Below are 18443 nucleotides of genomic sequence, written 5' to 3'. Positions count from 1 at the left end.
GGATGGAAAGAAGAAAATAGGTCCCTAACTGATAATGTTTTCTTTGATGAAGCCCAAAGCAAGAAAATAACTGTTCACCCAGTAACAAATGCTCTCTCTGATCATGATGCACAGTTCATCAATATGAATGACATAGTGCCTAACAGTGTGGATACACCTCAGTCGAAGTCAGTTAGAATCATTAATGACTACAGGGCAAATGTTTTTAAGATTAGTTTACAAGAAACAACCTAGGGTTAAATTTATAAAGAACCAAGTGCCAATATAAAATTTAATCTATTTCATGATAAATTCATTTCAGTATTTGAAAATAGATTTCCACATAGGCTAATCAGAAGGAACATTAAACAGCTGTATAAAAAACCATGCATTACTAAGTGGGTTAAAGTACCTAGTGAAAAGAAAAGGGAAATGTATCTTTTGGCAAGAACAAGTAGAGACCCTGCAGTAGTTGCACATTACAAAAACTACTCAAAATTACTAAGAAAGGTTATTAAAAAATCAAGAAACATGCACATAATGTCAGAAATCAGTACATCAGACAACAGAGCTAAGGCAATATGTTATATAATGAAGCAAGAGACAGGACAACCAATCATAGAAGATGATAACATTATATATAATTGAATGGAAGGGTTATAAATGACAAGTCACAGGTAGCAAATGTATTTAATAATCATTTCTTAAACATAGTAGAAAGCATAGGGACCAACAGTTCAAGATAAACATCACAGCAATATGTTGAAGAAGTAACTCTCATAAAATTACATTATATAAATGTACCACCAACTTCTACTTCTGAAATTAAGAGGGTCATACATTCTCTCAAGAATAAAAGCTCTTCTGGTTTTGATGGTGTTTCCAATAGAGCACTAAAGATTTGTTCCCATATAATAAGTCCGGTATTATCCAAAATATGTAATGCATTACTAAATCAAGGCATTTTTCCAGAGAGACTAAAATATGCTGTTGTTAAGCCCCTCTTTAATAAAGGTGATAAGAGAGAGGTCAGTAACTATCAATATATTTCACAGCTGACATCATTTTCCAAACTTTTTGAGAAGGTGATGTATTCTAGAATAGTATCTTACCTTGCAACAATAATATCCTCAGCAAATCACAGTTTGGATTTTAGAATGGTTGCTCTACTAAGAATGCCATTACACGGCCACACACCAGATATTACAAGCATTAAATAACAAAATAGCACCAGTAGGTATTTTCTGTGACCTATTCAAGGCATTTGATTGCGTGAATCCTAGTATATTCCTAGATAAATTGAAGTTTTATGGGACTTGTAATGGATCTGGGAGATGTGTTATTTTCTACCGGATTTGTCGATACCAAATTGTAAATGTTTTCTTATATTTTTTTTGTCAGAATTTTTTTATTATAATTTGCCTCATCTTATGTTAATTTACTTATATTTTTGAGAGCGAAAGCATATTGATTACTATTAGTAAATGTGTCGAAGAATAGCAAAGAGACTGATTACAAGTGGAAGCTTGTGTGTTGTGTAAAATGTCTTTGACGCTGGAGTCGTCTTTGACTATACTCAGTCGGCAGTGATCTCGTGCTGTGTGTTGACGGTAGAACAATGTGCCGGTCACCGTCATAAATAATTTTGAATTATGTTACTATTTTTTTTATATAAACTTTAAGAAGAAACCACATTCGAAGAAATGGTATTTGAAGCACCAAAAATGAGGCAAACACATTGAACAAGGTCATTTCTGCAGCCGACAGAACTGCAATTGTGGAATCATACTTCCACTAGACAACTGAAGCCAAGACCAATATCGCCTTGTAATCATCTAATGGAAAAGGTACTGCCATGAAATATGCCAAATTTAAGTAAATAAAAAATAGTGAGCATATTTCAACTTTCTGTCTCAGCTGGGATACCATATTTCAACTGGGGGCTCAGCCGGGATACCATATTTCAGACTGATGGTATAGCCAACCAATGGATCATGTCATATCTAACCAAAAGAAGGCAGAAAGTTGTACTTAGTAGTAACTCAACCAACAGAATCCAGAGACATAATTCTGACTGGGGAGAAATCATGTATGAGATTCCACAAGGCTCAATCTTAGGTGTATTACTGTTTCTCATATATGTAAATGATCTACCATCTAATGTGCAACAAGCAGAATTAGTTCTTTTTGCAGATGACACCAGTATCGTAATCATTCCCAGTATACACACAAAAATTGAAGAAATGGTGAACAAAGTTCTTAAAAGTATCATTGACTGGTTTTCTGTGAATGGTCTCACCCTGAATTTGACAAAGACATGTCATATTCAGTTCTGCACCTCTAGGGGTACTGCACCAGTGATAAGTGTAACACATGGTGATGAAATAATGCATAGAGACATTTTTGAACTCCTAAAACAATTTAGTTCAGCCACATTTGCACTTCGAATCATAGCAAATTTTGGGGGGAGAGAAATCAGTCAGTTGACATTTTCTGCTTATTTTCATTCAGTAATGCCATATGGAATAATATTCTGAGGTAAGTCACCTTTAAGAAAGAAGGTCTTCATTGCTCAAAAACATTCGGTAAGAATAATATGTGGTGCTCACCCGCGATCATATTGTAGACATCTGTCTAAGGAGTTGGGCATACTGACTACTGTTTCACAGTATATTTATTCCCTCATGAAGTTTGTTGTAAATAATCCACTACAGTTCAAAAGGAACAATGAGGTGCATAATTACAATAATAGAAGAAAAAATGACATTCATAACTTAACATTAAGGTTGTCTTCAGCACAGAAAGGGGTGCACAATGCTGCAACAAAAAAATTTAACCACTTACCCAGTGACACAAAATGTCTAACAGGCAGCAAGGTAAAATTTGAAAATAAACTGAAAAAGTTTCTCCTTGACAACTCCTTCAATTCTGTAGAAGAATTTCTATGTTTGTAGTATGTAAAAGGTGATGGGTAGGAATTGCTAACTCAGTCTGTGTATCTTGTTTTCATTTCAGGGGCAGGGGTACGTAATTATATGGTGATGTGTAGAGTACAAATAGAAATATGAATTAATTTGCAGTATGAATGTCAAATGATTCATTCCACATCATGGCAATTTATTGTGCAAAATGACCCACGGGGCATGAAAGTAACTAACTAACTGCTTCCACAGTCACCGACACCATTCTCATCTTCCCTTCAGTATTTCACACTAAGTCTTCCATACAATGTCGTACCTCATTTATGTTGTATCCACATGTACTCAACTGCCACACTAGTATCATAATCAATCCAAACAAACATACATTCAGCAACAGAAGAACTGATAAACAATCTTCTTAAAGATATCATTGACTGGTCTTCTGCAAATGGTATCACTCTCAGTTTCAGAAAGACACAACATATTCAGTTCTGCCCATCTAGAGATACTACACCAATGGAAAATGTCTACACATGGCAAGGAAATAATGAGGAGGGTGGAAACTTCAAAAATTTTAGGCATCTATACTGATTAGAATTTAGACTGGAAAAAGCACATTTTGGAACTCTTAAAAGAACTTCCCCCCATGAACCATGGACCTTGCCGTTGGTGGGGAGGCTTGCGTGCCTCAGCGATACAGATAGCCGTACCGTAGGTGCAACCACAACGGAGGGGTATCTGTTGAGAGGCCAGACAAACGTGTGGTTCCTGAAGAGGGGCAGCAGCCTTTTCAGTAGTTGCAAGGGCAACAGTCTGGATGATTGACTGATCTGGCCTTGTAACAATAACCAAAACGGCCTTGCTGTGCTGGTACTGCGAACGGCTGAAAGCAAGGGGAAACTACAGCCGTAATTTTTCCCGAGGGCATGCAGCTTTACTGTATGATTACATGATGATGGCGTCCTCTTGGGTAAAATATTCCGGAGGTAAAATAGTCCCCCATTCGGATCTCCGGGCGGGGACTACTCAAGAGGATGTCGTTATCAGGAGAAAGAAAACTGGCGTTCTACGGATCGGAGTGTGGAATGTCAGATCCCTTAATCGGGCAGGTAGGTTAGAAAATTTAAAAAGGGAAATAGATAGGTTGAAGTTAGATATAGTGGGAATTAGTGAAGTTCGGTGGCAGGAGGAACAAGACTTCTGGTCAGGTGACTACAGGGTTATAAACACAAAATCAAATAGGGGTAATGCAGGAGTAGGTTTAATAATGAATAGGAAAATAGGAATGCGGGTAAGCTACTACAAACAGCATAGTGAACGCATTATTGTGGCCAAGATAGATACGAAGCCCACGCCTACTACAGTAGTACAAGTTTATATGCCAACTAGCTCTGCAGATGACGAAGAAATTGAAGAAATGTATGATGAAATAAAAGAAATTATTCAGATTGTGAAGGGAGATGAAAATTTAAATAGTCATGGGTGACTGGAATTCGAGTGTAGGAAATGGGAGAGAAGGAAACATAGTAGGTGAATATGGATTGGGGGACAGAAATGAAAGAGGAAGCCGCCTGGTAGAATTTTGCACAGAGCACAACATAATCATAACTAACACTTGGTTTAAGAATCATGAAAGAAGGTTGTATACATGGAAGAACCCTGGAGATACTAAAAGGTATCAGATAGATTATATAATGGTAAGACAGAGATTTAGGAACCAGGTTTTAAATTGTAAGACATTTCCAGGGGCAGATGTGGACTCTGACCACAATCTATTGGTTATGACCTGTAGATTAAAACTGAAGAAACTGCAAAAAGGTGGGAATTTAAGGAGATGGGACCTGGATAAACTAAAAGAACCAGAGGTTGTACAGAGATTCAGGGAGAGCATAAGGGAGCAATTGACAGGAATGGGGGAAATAAATACAGTAGAAGAAGAATGGGTAGCTTTGAGGGATGAAGTAGTGAAGGCAGCAGAGGATCAAGTAGGTAAAAAGACGAGGGCTAGTAGAAATCCTTGGGTAACAGAAGAAATACTGAATTTAATTGATGAAAGGAGAAAATATAAAAATGCAGTAAGTGAAACAGGCAAAAAGGAATACAAACGTTTCAAAAATGAGATCGACAGGAAGTGCAAAATGGCTAAGCAGGGATGGCTAGAGGACAAATGTAAGGATGTAGAGGCCTATCTCACTAGGGGTAAGATAGATACCGCCTACAGGAAAATTAAAGAGACCTTTGGAGATAAGAGAACGACTTGTATGAATATCAAGAGCTCAGATGGAAACCCAGTTCTAAGCAAAGAAGGGAAAGCAGAAAGATGGAAGGAGTATATAGAGGGTCTATACAAGGGCGATGTACTTGAGGACAATATTATGGAAATGGAAGAGGATGTAGATGAAGATGAAATGGGAGATATGATACTGCGTGAAGAGTTTGACAGAGCACTGAAAGACCTGAGTCGAAACAAGGCCCCCGGAGTAGACAATATTCCATTGGAACTACTGATGGCCGTGGGAGAGCCAGTCCTGACAAAACTCTACCATCTGGTGAGCAAGATGTATGAAACAGGCGAAATACCCTCAGACTTCAAGAAGAATATAATAATTCCAATCCCAAAGAAAGCAGGTGTTGACAGATGTGAAAATTACCGAACTATTAGCTTAATAAGTCACAGCTGCAAAATACTAACACGAATTCTTTACAGACGAATGGAAAAACTAGTAGAAGCCAACCTCGGGGAAGATCAGTTTGGATTCCGTAGAAACACTGGAACACGTGAGGCAATACTGACCTTACGACTTATATTAGAAGAAAGATTAAGGAAAGGCAAACCTACGTTTCTAGCATTTGTAGACTTAGAGAAAGCTTTTGACAATGTTGACTGGAATACTCTCTTTCAAATTCTAAAGGTCGCAGGGGTAAAATACAGGGAGCGAAAGGCTATTTACAATTTGTACAGAAACCAGATGGCAGTTATAAGAGTCGAGGGACATGAAAGGGAAGCAGTGGTTGGGAAGGGAGTAAGACAGGGTTGTAGCCTCTCCCCGATGTTGTTCAATCTGTATATTGAGCAAGCAGTAAAGGAAACAAAAGAAAAATTCGGAGTAGGTATTAAAATTCATGGAGAAGAAATAAAAATTTTGAGGTTCGCCGATGACATTGTAATTCTGTCAGAGACAGCAAAGGACTTGGAAGAGCAGTTGAATGGAATGGACAGTGTCTTGAAAGGAGGATATAAGAGGAACATCAACAAAAGCAAAACAAGGATAATGAAATGTAGTCAAATTAAGTCGGGTGATGCTGGGGGAATTAGATTAGGAAATGAGACACTTAAAGTAGTAAAGGAGTTTTGCTATTTGGGGAGCAAAATAACTGATGATGGTCGAAGTAGAGAGGATATAAAATGTAGGCTGGCTATGGCAAGGAAAGCGTTTCTGAAGAAGAGAAATTTGTTAACATCCAGTATTGATTTAAGTGTCAGGAAGTCATTTCTGAAAGTATTCGTATGGAGTGTAGCCATGTATGGAAGTGAAACATGGACGATAAATAGTTTGGACAAGAAGAGAATAGAAGCTTTCGAAATGTGGTGCTACAGAAGAATGCTGAAGATTAGATGGGTAGATCACATAACTAATGAGGAAGTATTGAATAGGATTGGGGAGAAGAGAAGTTTGTGGCACAACTTGACCAGAAGAAGGGATCGGTTGGTAGGACATGTTCTGAGGCATCAAGGGATCACCAATTTAGTATTGGAGGGCAGCATGGAGGGTAAAAATCGTAGAGGGAGACCAAGAGATGAATACACTAAGCAGATTCAGAAGGATGTAGGTTGCAGTAGGTACTGGGAGATGAAAAAGCTTGCACAGGATAGAGTAGCATGGAGAGCTGCATCAAACCAGTCTCAGGAGTGAAGACCACAACAACAACAACAAAAGAACTTATTTTAGCTTCATTTGTACATGGCATCTTTGCAAATTTTGGGGAGAGATAAATGAGTAAGTTGACATATTTTGCATATTCAATAATGTCTCATACAATAATGTTCTGGGCTAACTCATCTTTAGCAAAAAAATGTTTGTTGCTCAAAAACATGCTTTAGCAATAACATGTGGTACTCACCCACCATCATCTTGTAGACACCTGCTTAAGGTGCTAGGCACTCTGACTATTGCTTTACAGTATATATTGTGAAGTTTGTTGCATATAATTCACTGAGTTTAAAAGAAACAATGATGTACTTAGTTATAAAAATCAGAAGAAAAAAAAGGCATTCATTAATCCACATTCTGGGTGTATTTAGCACAAAAAGGGGTGCACAATTCAGCAAACAAATTTTGATCACTTTCTCAATGATATAACCTCTCTGATAGATGACAAACTAAAATTTGTCAACTGAAAAAGTTTCTCTTGACCACTACTATTCCAATGGAGAATTTCTATTATTGTAATGTACAAAAGCTGATGGGTAGGAATTATTAACTCACATCTGTACATTCTTTAAAAAATGATAAGTATGTAACCATATTTACAAATAAACTTGTTATTCTATTACAAAATGACTCATTCCACATCATTATGATTTATCTTGCAAATGATCCCTGGAACATGAAACTAGTTAACTAACCCGTTATCTATTTAGTTCACTTTCCAGAAATGCTTGCAAATGTAACTGACAGAATTTACACCCTTTTTTGAGACTATACTTTGCTTAAAGCTTTAAGCTTAACTACTGTATTGCTCCTCTCACAAATGCAAAGGTGAATCAATTACATTGGTAAAGAAAGTTATAATAGCTTCTCTTCCATCTTACTTAGTAACTGCCATGATTTTTTCTCTAACATTTTCACAAGAGCTTATAGAAGTTGTTTAAAAGAATTGATTTACTGAAACACATTAGTTTGGAAACTAATACATTAAAAAGCATGAGGAAAATAATAAGATACATGATACTTACTGTTCTATTTCACATGATTTTAAAATTCTGCCATGATAACAAACAATAACTTTGAAGTAACGTCCCTTGTGATAAACTACAATATGATCTGAGTCTTTGTAGTGCATAGTTACATCAGCTTCATCACCAGGAATCCTAGTTGTATTGAAAATTCTACTGTACTGCCATGAACAGAGAGGAATTAGGCCTTGTATAATTATCTGTAAAATTTAAAATATATACACTAAAATAACCAATATGGACTGAGATATAAGAATCATTATCAGTGCATTTACATATTTACTCAAAACAACCACTTTAGATGGTGTATTATCATCAATAACAAATTATTATAAAATATTCCAAAGAACACCTTGCATTTGAGGCAAAAATTATCTAAATGAAAGATAATTTCATACAGCAAATATCTGACGTATTTATAATTCTTATTATTTATCATGTGGCACTATGTATACACATATCACTAAAATACTATAAGTCAACATTTAAATGCAAGTAACCAGCATAAAATAATGGAAATAACAGCAGCTATAGGTCGAATACCAAGGTCTTTTATGCATTTTATTCCACTGGATCCTGTAAGATGGATCCCAGCAACACCTAAAAATTACAACAGATTTGTTGGTGCAGTGACTGCAAAAGCTAAAAAGTGTATCGCATGTGGGTACCACAAGGAATACATTCTGGGCTGGAACAAAGATTGTGAGAAACTTTTTGAGACATACGTAAAACATGGTGATACAAACGTAGTCAATGAACTGCTACAGGCACTGGATGAGGCTTGAAGAAATAGATGGATTAAGACAACTGCTGAAATGGATTTTAAGAAGTCAAGCACAAAAGCTTGGAGCTTACTAAAGAAGCTGGGGGAAAGTAAACCACCAATCAAAGTAGCTCGTACAGTGCTACCAGGCCAGATAGCAAGTCGAATTGTATCTCTATCTAGAGCACCACTAGACAAACACCACACACAAAAAGTAAAAAGGGAATACAGAAACATACAGCGAACAACTCCTCAAGAAACTGAGTACTCTCGGAGCTTCACAACTGAAGAGCTAGAAGCTGCTCTCAGTGATGTTAAAACGGGTAAGGCACCTGGTTATGATGGAATGCACCCTGAATTCCTGACTCGATGTGGGAAGGAAACGAAGAAATGGCTGACCAAGTTTTACTCACGCATACTAACATTGGGCTGCCTGCCAAAAGCTTTTAAAATTACTAAAATAATTGCTGTGCTGAAACCAAACAAACCATCAGATAAAGCCGAAAGTTACCACCCTATCGCTCTTCTCAGCTGCTGTTACAAACTCCTGGACTGGTTACTCGTCAACAGGCTGGGCCCACGAATCCTAGAAGTCATCCCACTAGAGCAGGCAGATTTCAGACCCAATAGGAGCTGCACAGACCAGGTTCTAAGCCTAATGACATATATTGAAGCAGGTTTTCAAACACAAATAAAGACTGCGCTAGCTTTCATAGACCTAACAGCTGCCTATGACACTGAATGGAAGGAAGGACTTCTACACAAACTGATAAAAGTAATCCCCTGCTGTATGACACTGAGACTTATCAACAACATGCTTTTGGATAGATACTTCCAGGTGATACAGGGTAATGACATAAGCAAACAGAGGAAACTGAACAGTGGACTGCCTCAAGGATCAGTTTTAGCACCAATGCTCTTTAATCTTTACATCTCTGACCCGCCTGAAACCACCTCAAGGAAGTTCAGCTATGCTGATGATATGGCCCTAGCTATCCAAAGCAATCAGTTTGAAGACAATGAAAACATCCTCACAACTGGCCTAAACAAAATGCATGAGTATTTCACCAAATGGAGGCTAATATCAAATCCCACCAAGACTGAAGTCAGCTGTCTTCATTTGAACAACAGAATGGCGGGATATGAGCTGAAGGTTCATATGAATAACAGTCAACTACGATATCAGCCATATCCAAAGTACATGGGGGTCACTTTAGATAGGACATTATCCTTCAAAAGGCACCTGGAAAATGTGTCCAATAAAATAAGCTCATGGAACAACCTCATTCAGAGGCTCTGCAGCACTAACTGGGGAGCAGCAGCAGGCACACTATGAACCTCTGAACTCACCTTAGTGTACTCTGCAGTCGAGTACTGTGCACCAGGATGGTTAACCAGCAAGCATATAAATAAGGTGGACACCCAGCTCAACACTGCTATGAGAACCATAACTGGATGCATAAAGACTACCCCCCACTAATTTGGCTTCCAACACTTAGTCATATAGCTCCACCCTCCCTACGAAGACAGGAAGCTCTGATGAAGAAATACACAAAAATAATGAACAACCCCCTACTTTCTATCCATGAAGATGTCCCAACTTTGGAAAGAACATGACTCCACTCCAGAAATACCCCTTTAAGACTGACCCAACAACTGTCAGCTCACAACTTCAGCATGGATACTAAATGGCATGAGAGCTGGAGTGATAGTGCCTCCCCTGACAACCATGAACTATATCAGTCCATCAGAGAAACCTAAGGGCTTTGAACTTCCACGGCAGCTATGGAAAAGCCTAAACAGAATCCGAACAGGACATGGACTATGTGCACACAATCTACACAAGTGGGGAAAGCTTCCCAGCCCTAGCTGTGACTGTGGGGCACCTAATCAAACAATACAGCACATCGCCCATGACTGTGAATTAAAAGCCTACCAGGGTAGTCGGGCTGACTTCTTCAATGCCACACCGCCCTGCCTCGAACGGATTGCCAATTTGGACGTCAGAATTTGAAGACTTGTGTAGCGCAAAATTTCTGCTGTGATGTTAATTTTTATTGTGTTTATGTATTATATTTTATCTGAATATGTATCCTTCACTTATGTATTCTATAGTGTATTTTATGATATAATTTCATAATGTAATAAGTGTAAACCATGTGTGTAGCGCCATACGCTAAATAAAATAAATAAATATTCCACTGCGCATTACTGTCATGAAATCAAAAAGATCCTTGTAGGCATGTGCAGAAATGTTGATACAACATGAGCAACTACTTGTTGTTCCATGCCACAGTCACAAAATGGTGATGAAGATTTCCCCACTTGTGAAGAATGTCTATACATCTTCCATGGCCCTTTCCGATATGGTTTAGCGCAGTTCAAATTGCCTGAGGCTGGTCAAATCTAGGGGGTTTCTTCTGGATGCAGGGCAGTTTCATACATTGTGGAGGACGGTTTTGTTGCCAACCTTGTTTCCATTCACTGATGGCACTGAATTCAATTTCTGTAAGATCCCTGACTTTGATAAGAGTAGGATGTCTTGACCTTATTCTTTTTCACTCTGCAGGGAATACATCATTGGATATTGGAAGGTCAGAATTATCAGCAGTCTTCCTGTATTCACATTTCCATGTGCTCTTCCATTTGATATCAGGAGATTGAATGTGGCTCAAGACAGGCAACCAGTACATGGAAATATATCATATTGACCCTCTGGCTTTATTAAGTTGTGCATATATATATTTTATATATGGACTATTAAGCTGGGGAGGTGCACATCAGTCTGCTGTTGAGTATACTAATCAGTGTTGATACTCAATGAGTATCTGCTGATGATCCCCAACTACTACCATAGAGTTTATGGAATGTTGTTTCTGCTTTTGAGCTAAACGGATGTTCATGTCAGGTGCTCCTTACAGAAGGTGTCCCATCTAATGTGACCCCAAGATATTTTGGATGTATGTTATGATGAATTTCTGTCTCTATCAAAATAGACCAAGAGCTCTGCATGCCAATCTGCTGGACATATGAGAACATGAAACTTCTGTTTATTTTAATTTGCTTCTAACCTGCATTTATTAAGATACTGACATAAGATGTCTAGATCAGAAGTTAGGATTTCTTCAGATGTTTTGAAGGTTTTGTGTTGGGTAGATGGGTAGCTATCACGCAGTTGTCTACATAGCCAAACGTTTTGAACTGTGTTGGAGAAGTATAAGATGTATCTAAATTAAAGAAGAGAAGAGCAAGGATGGATCCCTATGGAAAGCCATTATTCAATACTTTTGGACAGCTAGTGCCTTTTTCTGTAGTTACAGTAAATATCCATCCAGTTAACATGTTGTAAATTAGATTTTTTGTCCATCTGCATGGAAAAATTTGTAATAAATATAAAGCAGTCCATGCCTCCAAACCATGACATATGCTGCACTTAGGCCAATGAAAGCAACTGATGTTTTCTGCTTCAATGCTATCCTGCTTCAACAAATGTTTTTTTCATTAAGACTAGATCAGCACAGCTCCATCCTTGTCAGCATCCTGATTGCTCAACAGGAAGTTTCTGAAAGATCCCCAAACTAATCCGACTGTATAGAATTGTTTCAAGAACTTATAAATAGTGCTCAGTAGTGTAACTGGGAGGTCATTCTCTGGCTGGTCTGAAGCCTTACCAGGCTTGGGTATTGCCATTAATTGGTTCATATTTTTGTGGGATTGAACCAGATATCATAACGTCAGAAAAGAAATTCACCAGCCATCTTTTTGCATAGCTCTGACTACACATAATATTTGCTCTGTATAGGGATGCCACAATATTATGTCGAAATAGAATATCCAGTTTATATCATGGGGACTGTGTTGTGCTAAACAGTCTTCCAGTAAATCCAAAATAAATTCTTACTGTGGATATTTTGGATTATAGAGAAATTCCAGTTTCAGAAATGCATGACATTTATCAAGCTAAAATTTTACAAGATTTGTCACTACCCAACAACACAAGTTGGCACAAACATTACTTTCCATTTGTTTTCAATAGATGTAGAGAAACATTTTTGTTCCAAAAGGTATTAAATCCTTCATTTAAATGAATTTTTTTAGTAACAAATAAGGAACTGATGCAATAACAACAGAACATCATCAATTACATTTGCTGTTACTTTATATTTTACTGACCGGTTGCAGTGTTTCATCATCAATCTGTTTTCTAAACTGAAGGAAATTGTGAATTGCTGTTGCTGCACGTGCTGACTGTAGATTGGTATGATTCAACAAAATTGTGTCTATGCAATAATAATTTGAATTCACAACCAGGGGTGATCGTCCACGGAGATAAATAAACTCTTGCCACCAGTCAGTGACATAATTGTCAGATGTCCTGAAAAAAAAATTTATTGCTCAATAAAACAATTAGACAAAACAGGAGCACATTACTCATTATCAAACAGACAACAAATGACCTGCAGCATACCCATAATGATGCTAGTTAACAGTAGATTTATACTTGAGGAAGATAAATATGTTCCATGTCACATAAATTTTAAGATTTTGTGAATGAGACTGTACAGAATATGGGAATGATATGAAATTTCTGTCTGCTTTGGATTGTTGTGGTGTAACTATCATCTTTAAAAGTACAACAACAAAATGCGTTCTGCAGACAGCACTGTAGAGCTATGATGCCTTCTACAATGACAAAAAAGAATTTGTGTGGTATGTAAAACAATTTATACATAAAAATTATATTAGTTCAACAACAAAAATTACACTGTTCGACTCATCTACATATTGTTCCTCATGAACCTTATCATGAAGCAGGACCAATAAGAATGTGAAAACAGTCAAGATAAATATTACAACAGAGATGCAGCTATCATAAGTTGCTCTTGCACTGTGCTCTGATAAATAAACTACTCAAATGAAGTTTTGCACCACCTTCATAACTTGCATAGGTTCTCTTTCTCAATAGTTTTGATCACCGTAAATAACTGTAGACAGACACCTGTGTATTGGAAGTAAAAGTAAAAGTTCAATACAGTGCACTGTGTCTCTGATGGTGAGCTGGACAATGTAGCTTGTGTGCAGTGCTCCGTCTATCGACATGCCAATTCTAGCTCTTACCACTCAACTACAAGTTTATGTCAATGCCACTAGGTGGAAGCATAATGCAGCAGACTTTTCCACATTTGCTTGGCACAAATTCTGCTAGACAGTAGCACACTCCACAGATATGTCAATCGACTCACTGTAGAGTAAAATTACATCAGACATCAGTATATGTTATAGTTATACTCATAGAAAAACCTATTTTGTGGGCTGCTGAATGAGATATGGTATATTAAGTTTTGGATTTTATCATACAGTAATCCATTCAAGGCATTGAAGGCCATAAAGAACATTATTGTTGCTTGTGAGACTGTTGGTTGCATTTACTCATGCTTCTGACATCTGTTGACCTTGTGGTGTATCAGGTTTACCTGTGCTGTAGACCTACATTGTATGTACGTCTGAACATTCACAAAAAGCTGTCTCACTGAATTCTCTGATATTCATTTAAATTTGGGGGGTTGAAGATGATGTGTTTTTGGCCCTTATGGTTTTCAGTGCCTCATTTGTGTTCTAGTCAAGTGACCTTGTTGGTAGACAGTACCACTTGAATTTAATAATTTCTGCAAATGGCAGTTTGTGTTTGGAGTTGGTTGTTTACTGTGCAGGAATTGACTTTCCTGTGCAGTGTCAACACGAACTCAGTTGGACCTGTAGTAAGTACTAACAGAAAAGAAAATTACCAGGAAAAGTTAGCAGCAAAGGAAGTACGACCTCCCAAACCAGATCTGTTCTCTGAGAAAGTGACAAAATCAAATAAGTGTGACTACAATGAACCTTTAACAAAGAAATGTATAATAAGCATAAGCTGCAACATAAGAATGCCTGATTTTCAGACCAGAAGTCAATTTGTTAACTAATACATGTATTAGTGATCTTTTACAGTTGTCTGAAAAAATTAAAAAAAGCATGAATACTCCCGCTTACAAAAATCCAGAATAGAGAGTAGTGAAAGCTTATACATTATTTTATTCTTGCTATAAACAATACTTAATTATGTATCAAACATCAAAATTCCATTAAAAAATTCTTCCTTTTTCCAGACAAGTTATGCATAGTATTATTATTATTATTATTATTATTATTATTATTATTATGCATACCTATGACCCCCCCCCCCCACCAATCCAATGGTTAAATGTTACATCAAACACTTTAAAAAACCTGTCCTAGAAAATCCTCGGTCCTACAAAAGCATCAGTTTTTCAAAGACTTCACTTTCTGCTCCATTTCCAAACTCAATCATGTTGTGCTTGTTCAAGACCTTCTCTCCATCTCCCACTCCCTACAGTGGAAACATTTCTTCACCATCAACCCTAGCAATCAGACTCGACCCAAAATCAATACTGAACCATGATTCAATTTTCTCCTCCAACTAGCCATGTTCCATAACCACTCCTCCTAAATCATCCCTTATAACTTCTGAGAATTTTCTGACCTCCAACTTTGTCTTCCCATTGTTCCTCAAATCCCTCAATATGGAAAACAACCTTATAACTGCAAAAAGAACTGCAACCAAACACCCGAAGAATGTTACCAACTTACAATACTATCTGCTGACAAAGGTTCTACCACTGTGGTTATGTATGAACTGCAGGGATTATATGGCCAAAGGGCTCTGCAGGCTGTGAGTCAAGTTCAAGCCCTGCCACAGTTACCCCATTCCACAAATCCAGCATCACAATCTTCTGTCCCTCTTCAGATCTGTAGATCCTTCCCAAGAGTTTATCTCCCTCCTCCATGCCACTTTATTGTGGCTGGATACTGTGCTCCACCGAAGAGAAACTCTGCCCTTAGAAATCAACAACTTCAACCTGTTACCTGTAGCCTACCTTCCTATATAAATCTGCACACTCATCACCCCTATGTGGAGTGCAGTAGTGTTTTCTAATTCACAGTGTTACTACACCATGCTCACAGTGTTATTACACCATGCTTGTACTGTGAGGGGTTTTCAGCGTAGGAAGCTGCTCACTGAATTGGCACTCACCACAGCAATTTCATCCAAAAATTTAACTGATATTATGAGCCTCAAAACATTCAAGATCTGCCTCATGGTGTTCAAGTGTGGCCGACATCATTGGCTTATGACTGCTACCTACAAAATGTGGCTCATACATATCATAAAGGGAATTCAGTAGAACTCTGCACTACCATTTTGAAGGCAACTAGAAGTATTGTGTTGATTCAGGCAGTAGGCAACCATTTCCACATGAGCAATATGACCTCCAGGTGTCTATTATGAACAACGGTACAAACCTCCCAAGCACCATGGTGTGCAAAGAAGGTATGCAATGGATATCAGATGCCTCTTATTGATATCAAGTGTACTTTGATGCCTGTGGAATATTGGAACAGAATATTCCAATCTACTTTTCAGTCTTCCAGTCAACATTTCAGCAATGTGTTTGTCTTTCAGGACAATAACACTTGAATCGCATGCGTCTGCTCCATGAACATCTACATACGGGACATAAAGATCAACTAACTGGGACGACCTGATGTACCCTCTGATATGAACCTGGTTCATCTTGCTTGGGACCATGAAACTTGTAGCATCACAACACATGGCCTCCCCTCACACAATGGATGAGCTAAGGAGCTCCACCATCCAAGAATGTGACAAAATGAGCACTGACATCTCAACCACTTTGTCAACATCGTATCAAGAAGAACCCAAGTATATTACAATGCACAGAGTGGAATGACATAATACTGAACATTATTCAGCAATAAATTTTGATTTCATGGATATGCACTTTCAGATAAGACTGCCTTTATTTGGTTATTATTTTGTTTCTAATTGGCAGTAAAGTTTCTTTTTAGTTTCATAAAGTTGATGCTTTCACTCCCTGCTCCCTATAAGCCCATACCTTAATTTATATGCAGATTAGTTTGCATTTAGTTATAGCTAGATTAACATATGATTAAGTCACTAACCACCTTCTATTTACATTTAAAAGGGGTGGAAATAAGCATCTTGCATTCTTAGCAGAAAAGTTGCTGCCTTGAAAAAGGCTGTTGTTCTTCCACTATTCAGTAGCTATTGATTCATTTACCATACACTTAAAAATGATGTGTCTACACTGGTAGCTGTTGAAGGATAATTATTATTATGAACTCAAGAATGGAAAAACCTGGGTAGCTACTCACTGCGACTGGTAGCTACAGTGGCAGTACAATGTGGCCTGCTGGGACAGTGTGCATGTGGTGTGTGTGTGTGTGTGTGTGTGTGTGTGTGTGTGTGTGTGTGTGTGTGTGTGTGAGTGTGTCTATGTGTGTGTGTCAGTTAACTCTGATGGCCATGAACTGAACACTTATCAAATGTCTGCAGTCTTGTTTATGTGCCAATCCAGTGACCAGTGATTCTGTTGTATGGTGAACTGTTACCTTCAATCCTTCGAATAATAATTATTAGTATTATTAATTTTATTATTATTATTATTACTATTATGAACTGTAGTAACAATACAGGCTTGTTTAACAAGAATACTATTTCCTATTATGCACACAAATGTTTGAAAATCTTATATTTTGATATTTTATAGGACCAATGAATAATAAGATAAACTCTTAAAATAATGTTTAATTTGTGGTTAATGAAGATGATACCAGACAAAGAATTCTACTTTGTACAATAGGCAAAGGTACACAGATCAGAAGGAGATATTTATTTATTTTAATCTTGTCTTGTGCTCATGTATACACAGTTCTTTCATTTTCACTGACTACAGTGTTGCAGAAGATTGCCTTGAATGACAGCAGTGAGTAAAAGTACAAGATATTAATACTTCTGTCTAGAAATCAAGAAAATGATACAAGCTGAAATAAGATTTTTAATAGGTTATCGGGTTGCTTCAACTTTAATTTTATTTGTATGTAGACAACTGAAACTTTACACATGGAGTTTAATGAAGTAAGTGACCAAAATTCTATTTCAGGAGTAAGGGCATTTGTTCACATACTTGTGCCCTCAATACATGTTGAAACTTCTGAAGAGTCTTTGATGAGTGTAATAGTCATCTATGTAATCAAAAATTGGTGTGAACAAATTACCAAATGTTGTTATCAGTACTTAACACTTCTAATTGCTTGCTAAAATATTTAAAAAGGTAAGTCAAAAAGATCCATTCTCACCATGATTTAAATACTAGATATCTTTGGAACTTCCTCCCAATGCCATTCTTAAATTCTGTTGCAAGATTTTGTACTTTATCAAAGTGTTCATTGTCATAAATTGGCCGAACACTCTGGAGATACTGCAACAACACACAAAAAGCTATTAGTATATTAAATATACATGAATTATAGAGTAATAAAGAAAACACATGCACAAATGTACACTCCTGGAAATTGAAATAAGAACACCGTGAATTCATTGTCCCAGGAAGGGGAAACTTTATTGACACATTCCTGGGGTCAGATACATCACATGATCACACTGACAGAACCACAGGCACATAGACACAGGCAACAGAGCATGCACAATGTCGGCACTAGTACAGTGTATATCCACCTTTCGCAGCAATGCAGGCTGCTGTTCTCCCATGGAGACGATCGTAGAGACGCTGGATGTAGTCCTGTGGAACGGCTTGCCATGCCATTTCCACCTGACGCCTCAGTTGGACCAGCGTTCGTGCTGGACGTGCAGACCGCATGAGACAACGCTTCATCCAGTCCCAAACATGCTCAATGGGGGACAGATCCGGAGATCTTGCTG

At 37.6% G+C, this 18443-nt stretch overlaps 1 protein-coding gene across 1 annotated transcript in view; it reads right to left on the bottom strand.

Annotated features, from left to right (window-relative positions):
• LOC124710724 (carnitine O-palmitoyltransferase 1, liver isoform-like) overlaps positions 1 to 18443 on the bottom strand; it is a 210599-nt gene that overhangs the window by 68784 nt on the left and 123372 nt on the right. Inside the window, exons 5-7 of the mRNA XM_047240949.1 lie at positions 17861 to 17982; positions 12794 to 12995; positions 7858 to 8057 (exon numbers count right to left, since the gene is read on the bottom strand). Coding sequence (XP_047096905.1) covers positions 7858 to 8057; positions 12794 to 12995; positions 17861 to 17982 — 524 coding nt within the window. The remainder of the gene's footprint in view (positions 1 to 7857; positions 8058 to 12793; positions 12996 to 17860; positions 17983 to 18443) is intronic.

Source organism: Schistocerca piceifrons, chromosome 1 (genome assembly GCF_021461385.2).
Source record: "Schistocerca piceifrons isolate TAMUIC-IGC-003096 chromosome 1, iqSchPice1.1, whole genome shotgun sequence".
In the NCBI taxonomy this organism is placed as follows: Eukaryota; Metazoa; Arthropoda; class Insecta; order Orthoptera; family Acrididae; genus Schistocerca; species Schistocerca piceifrons.
Note: the sequence above shows the minus strand (reverse complement) of the source record. Positions and strands in the feature narration are given on the sequence as shown.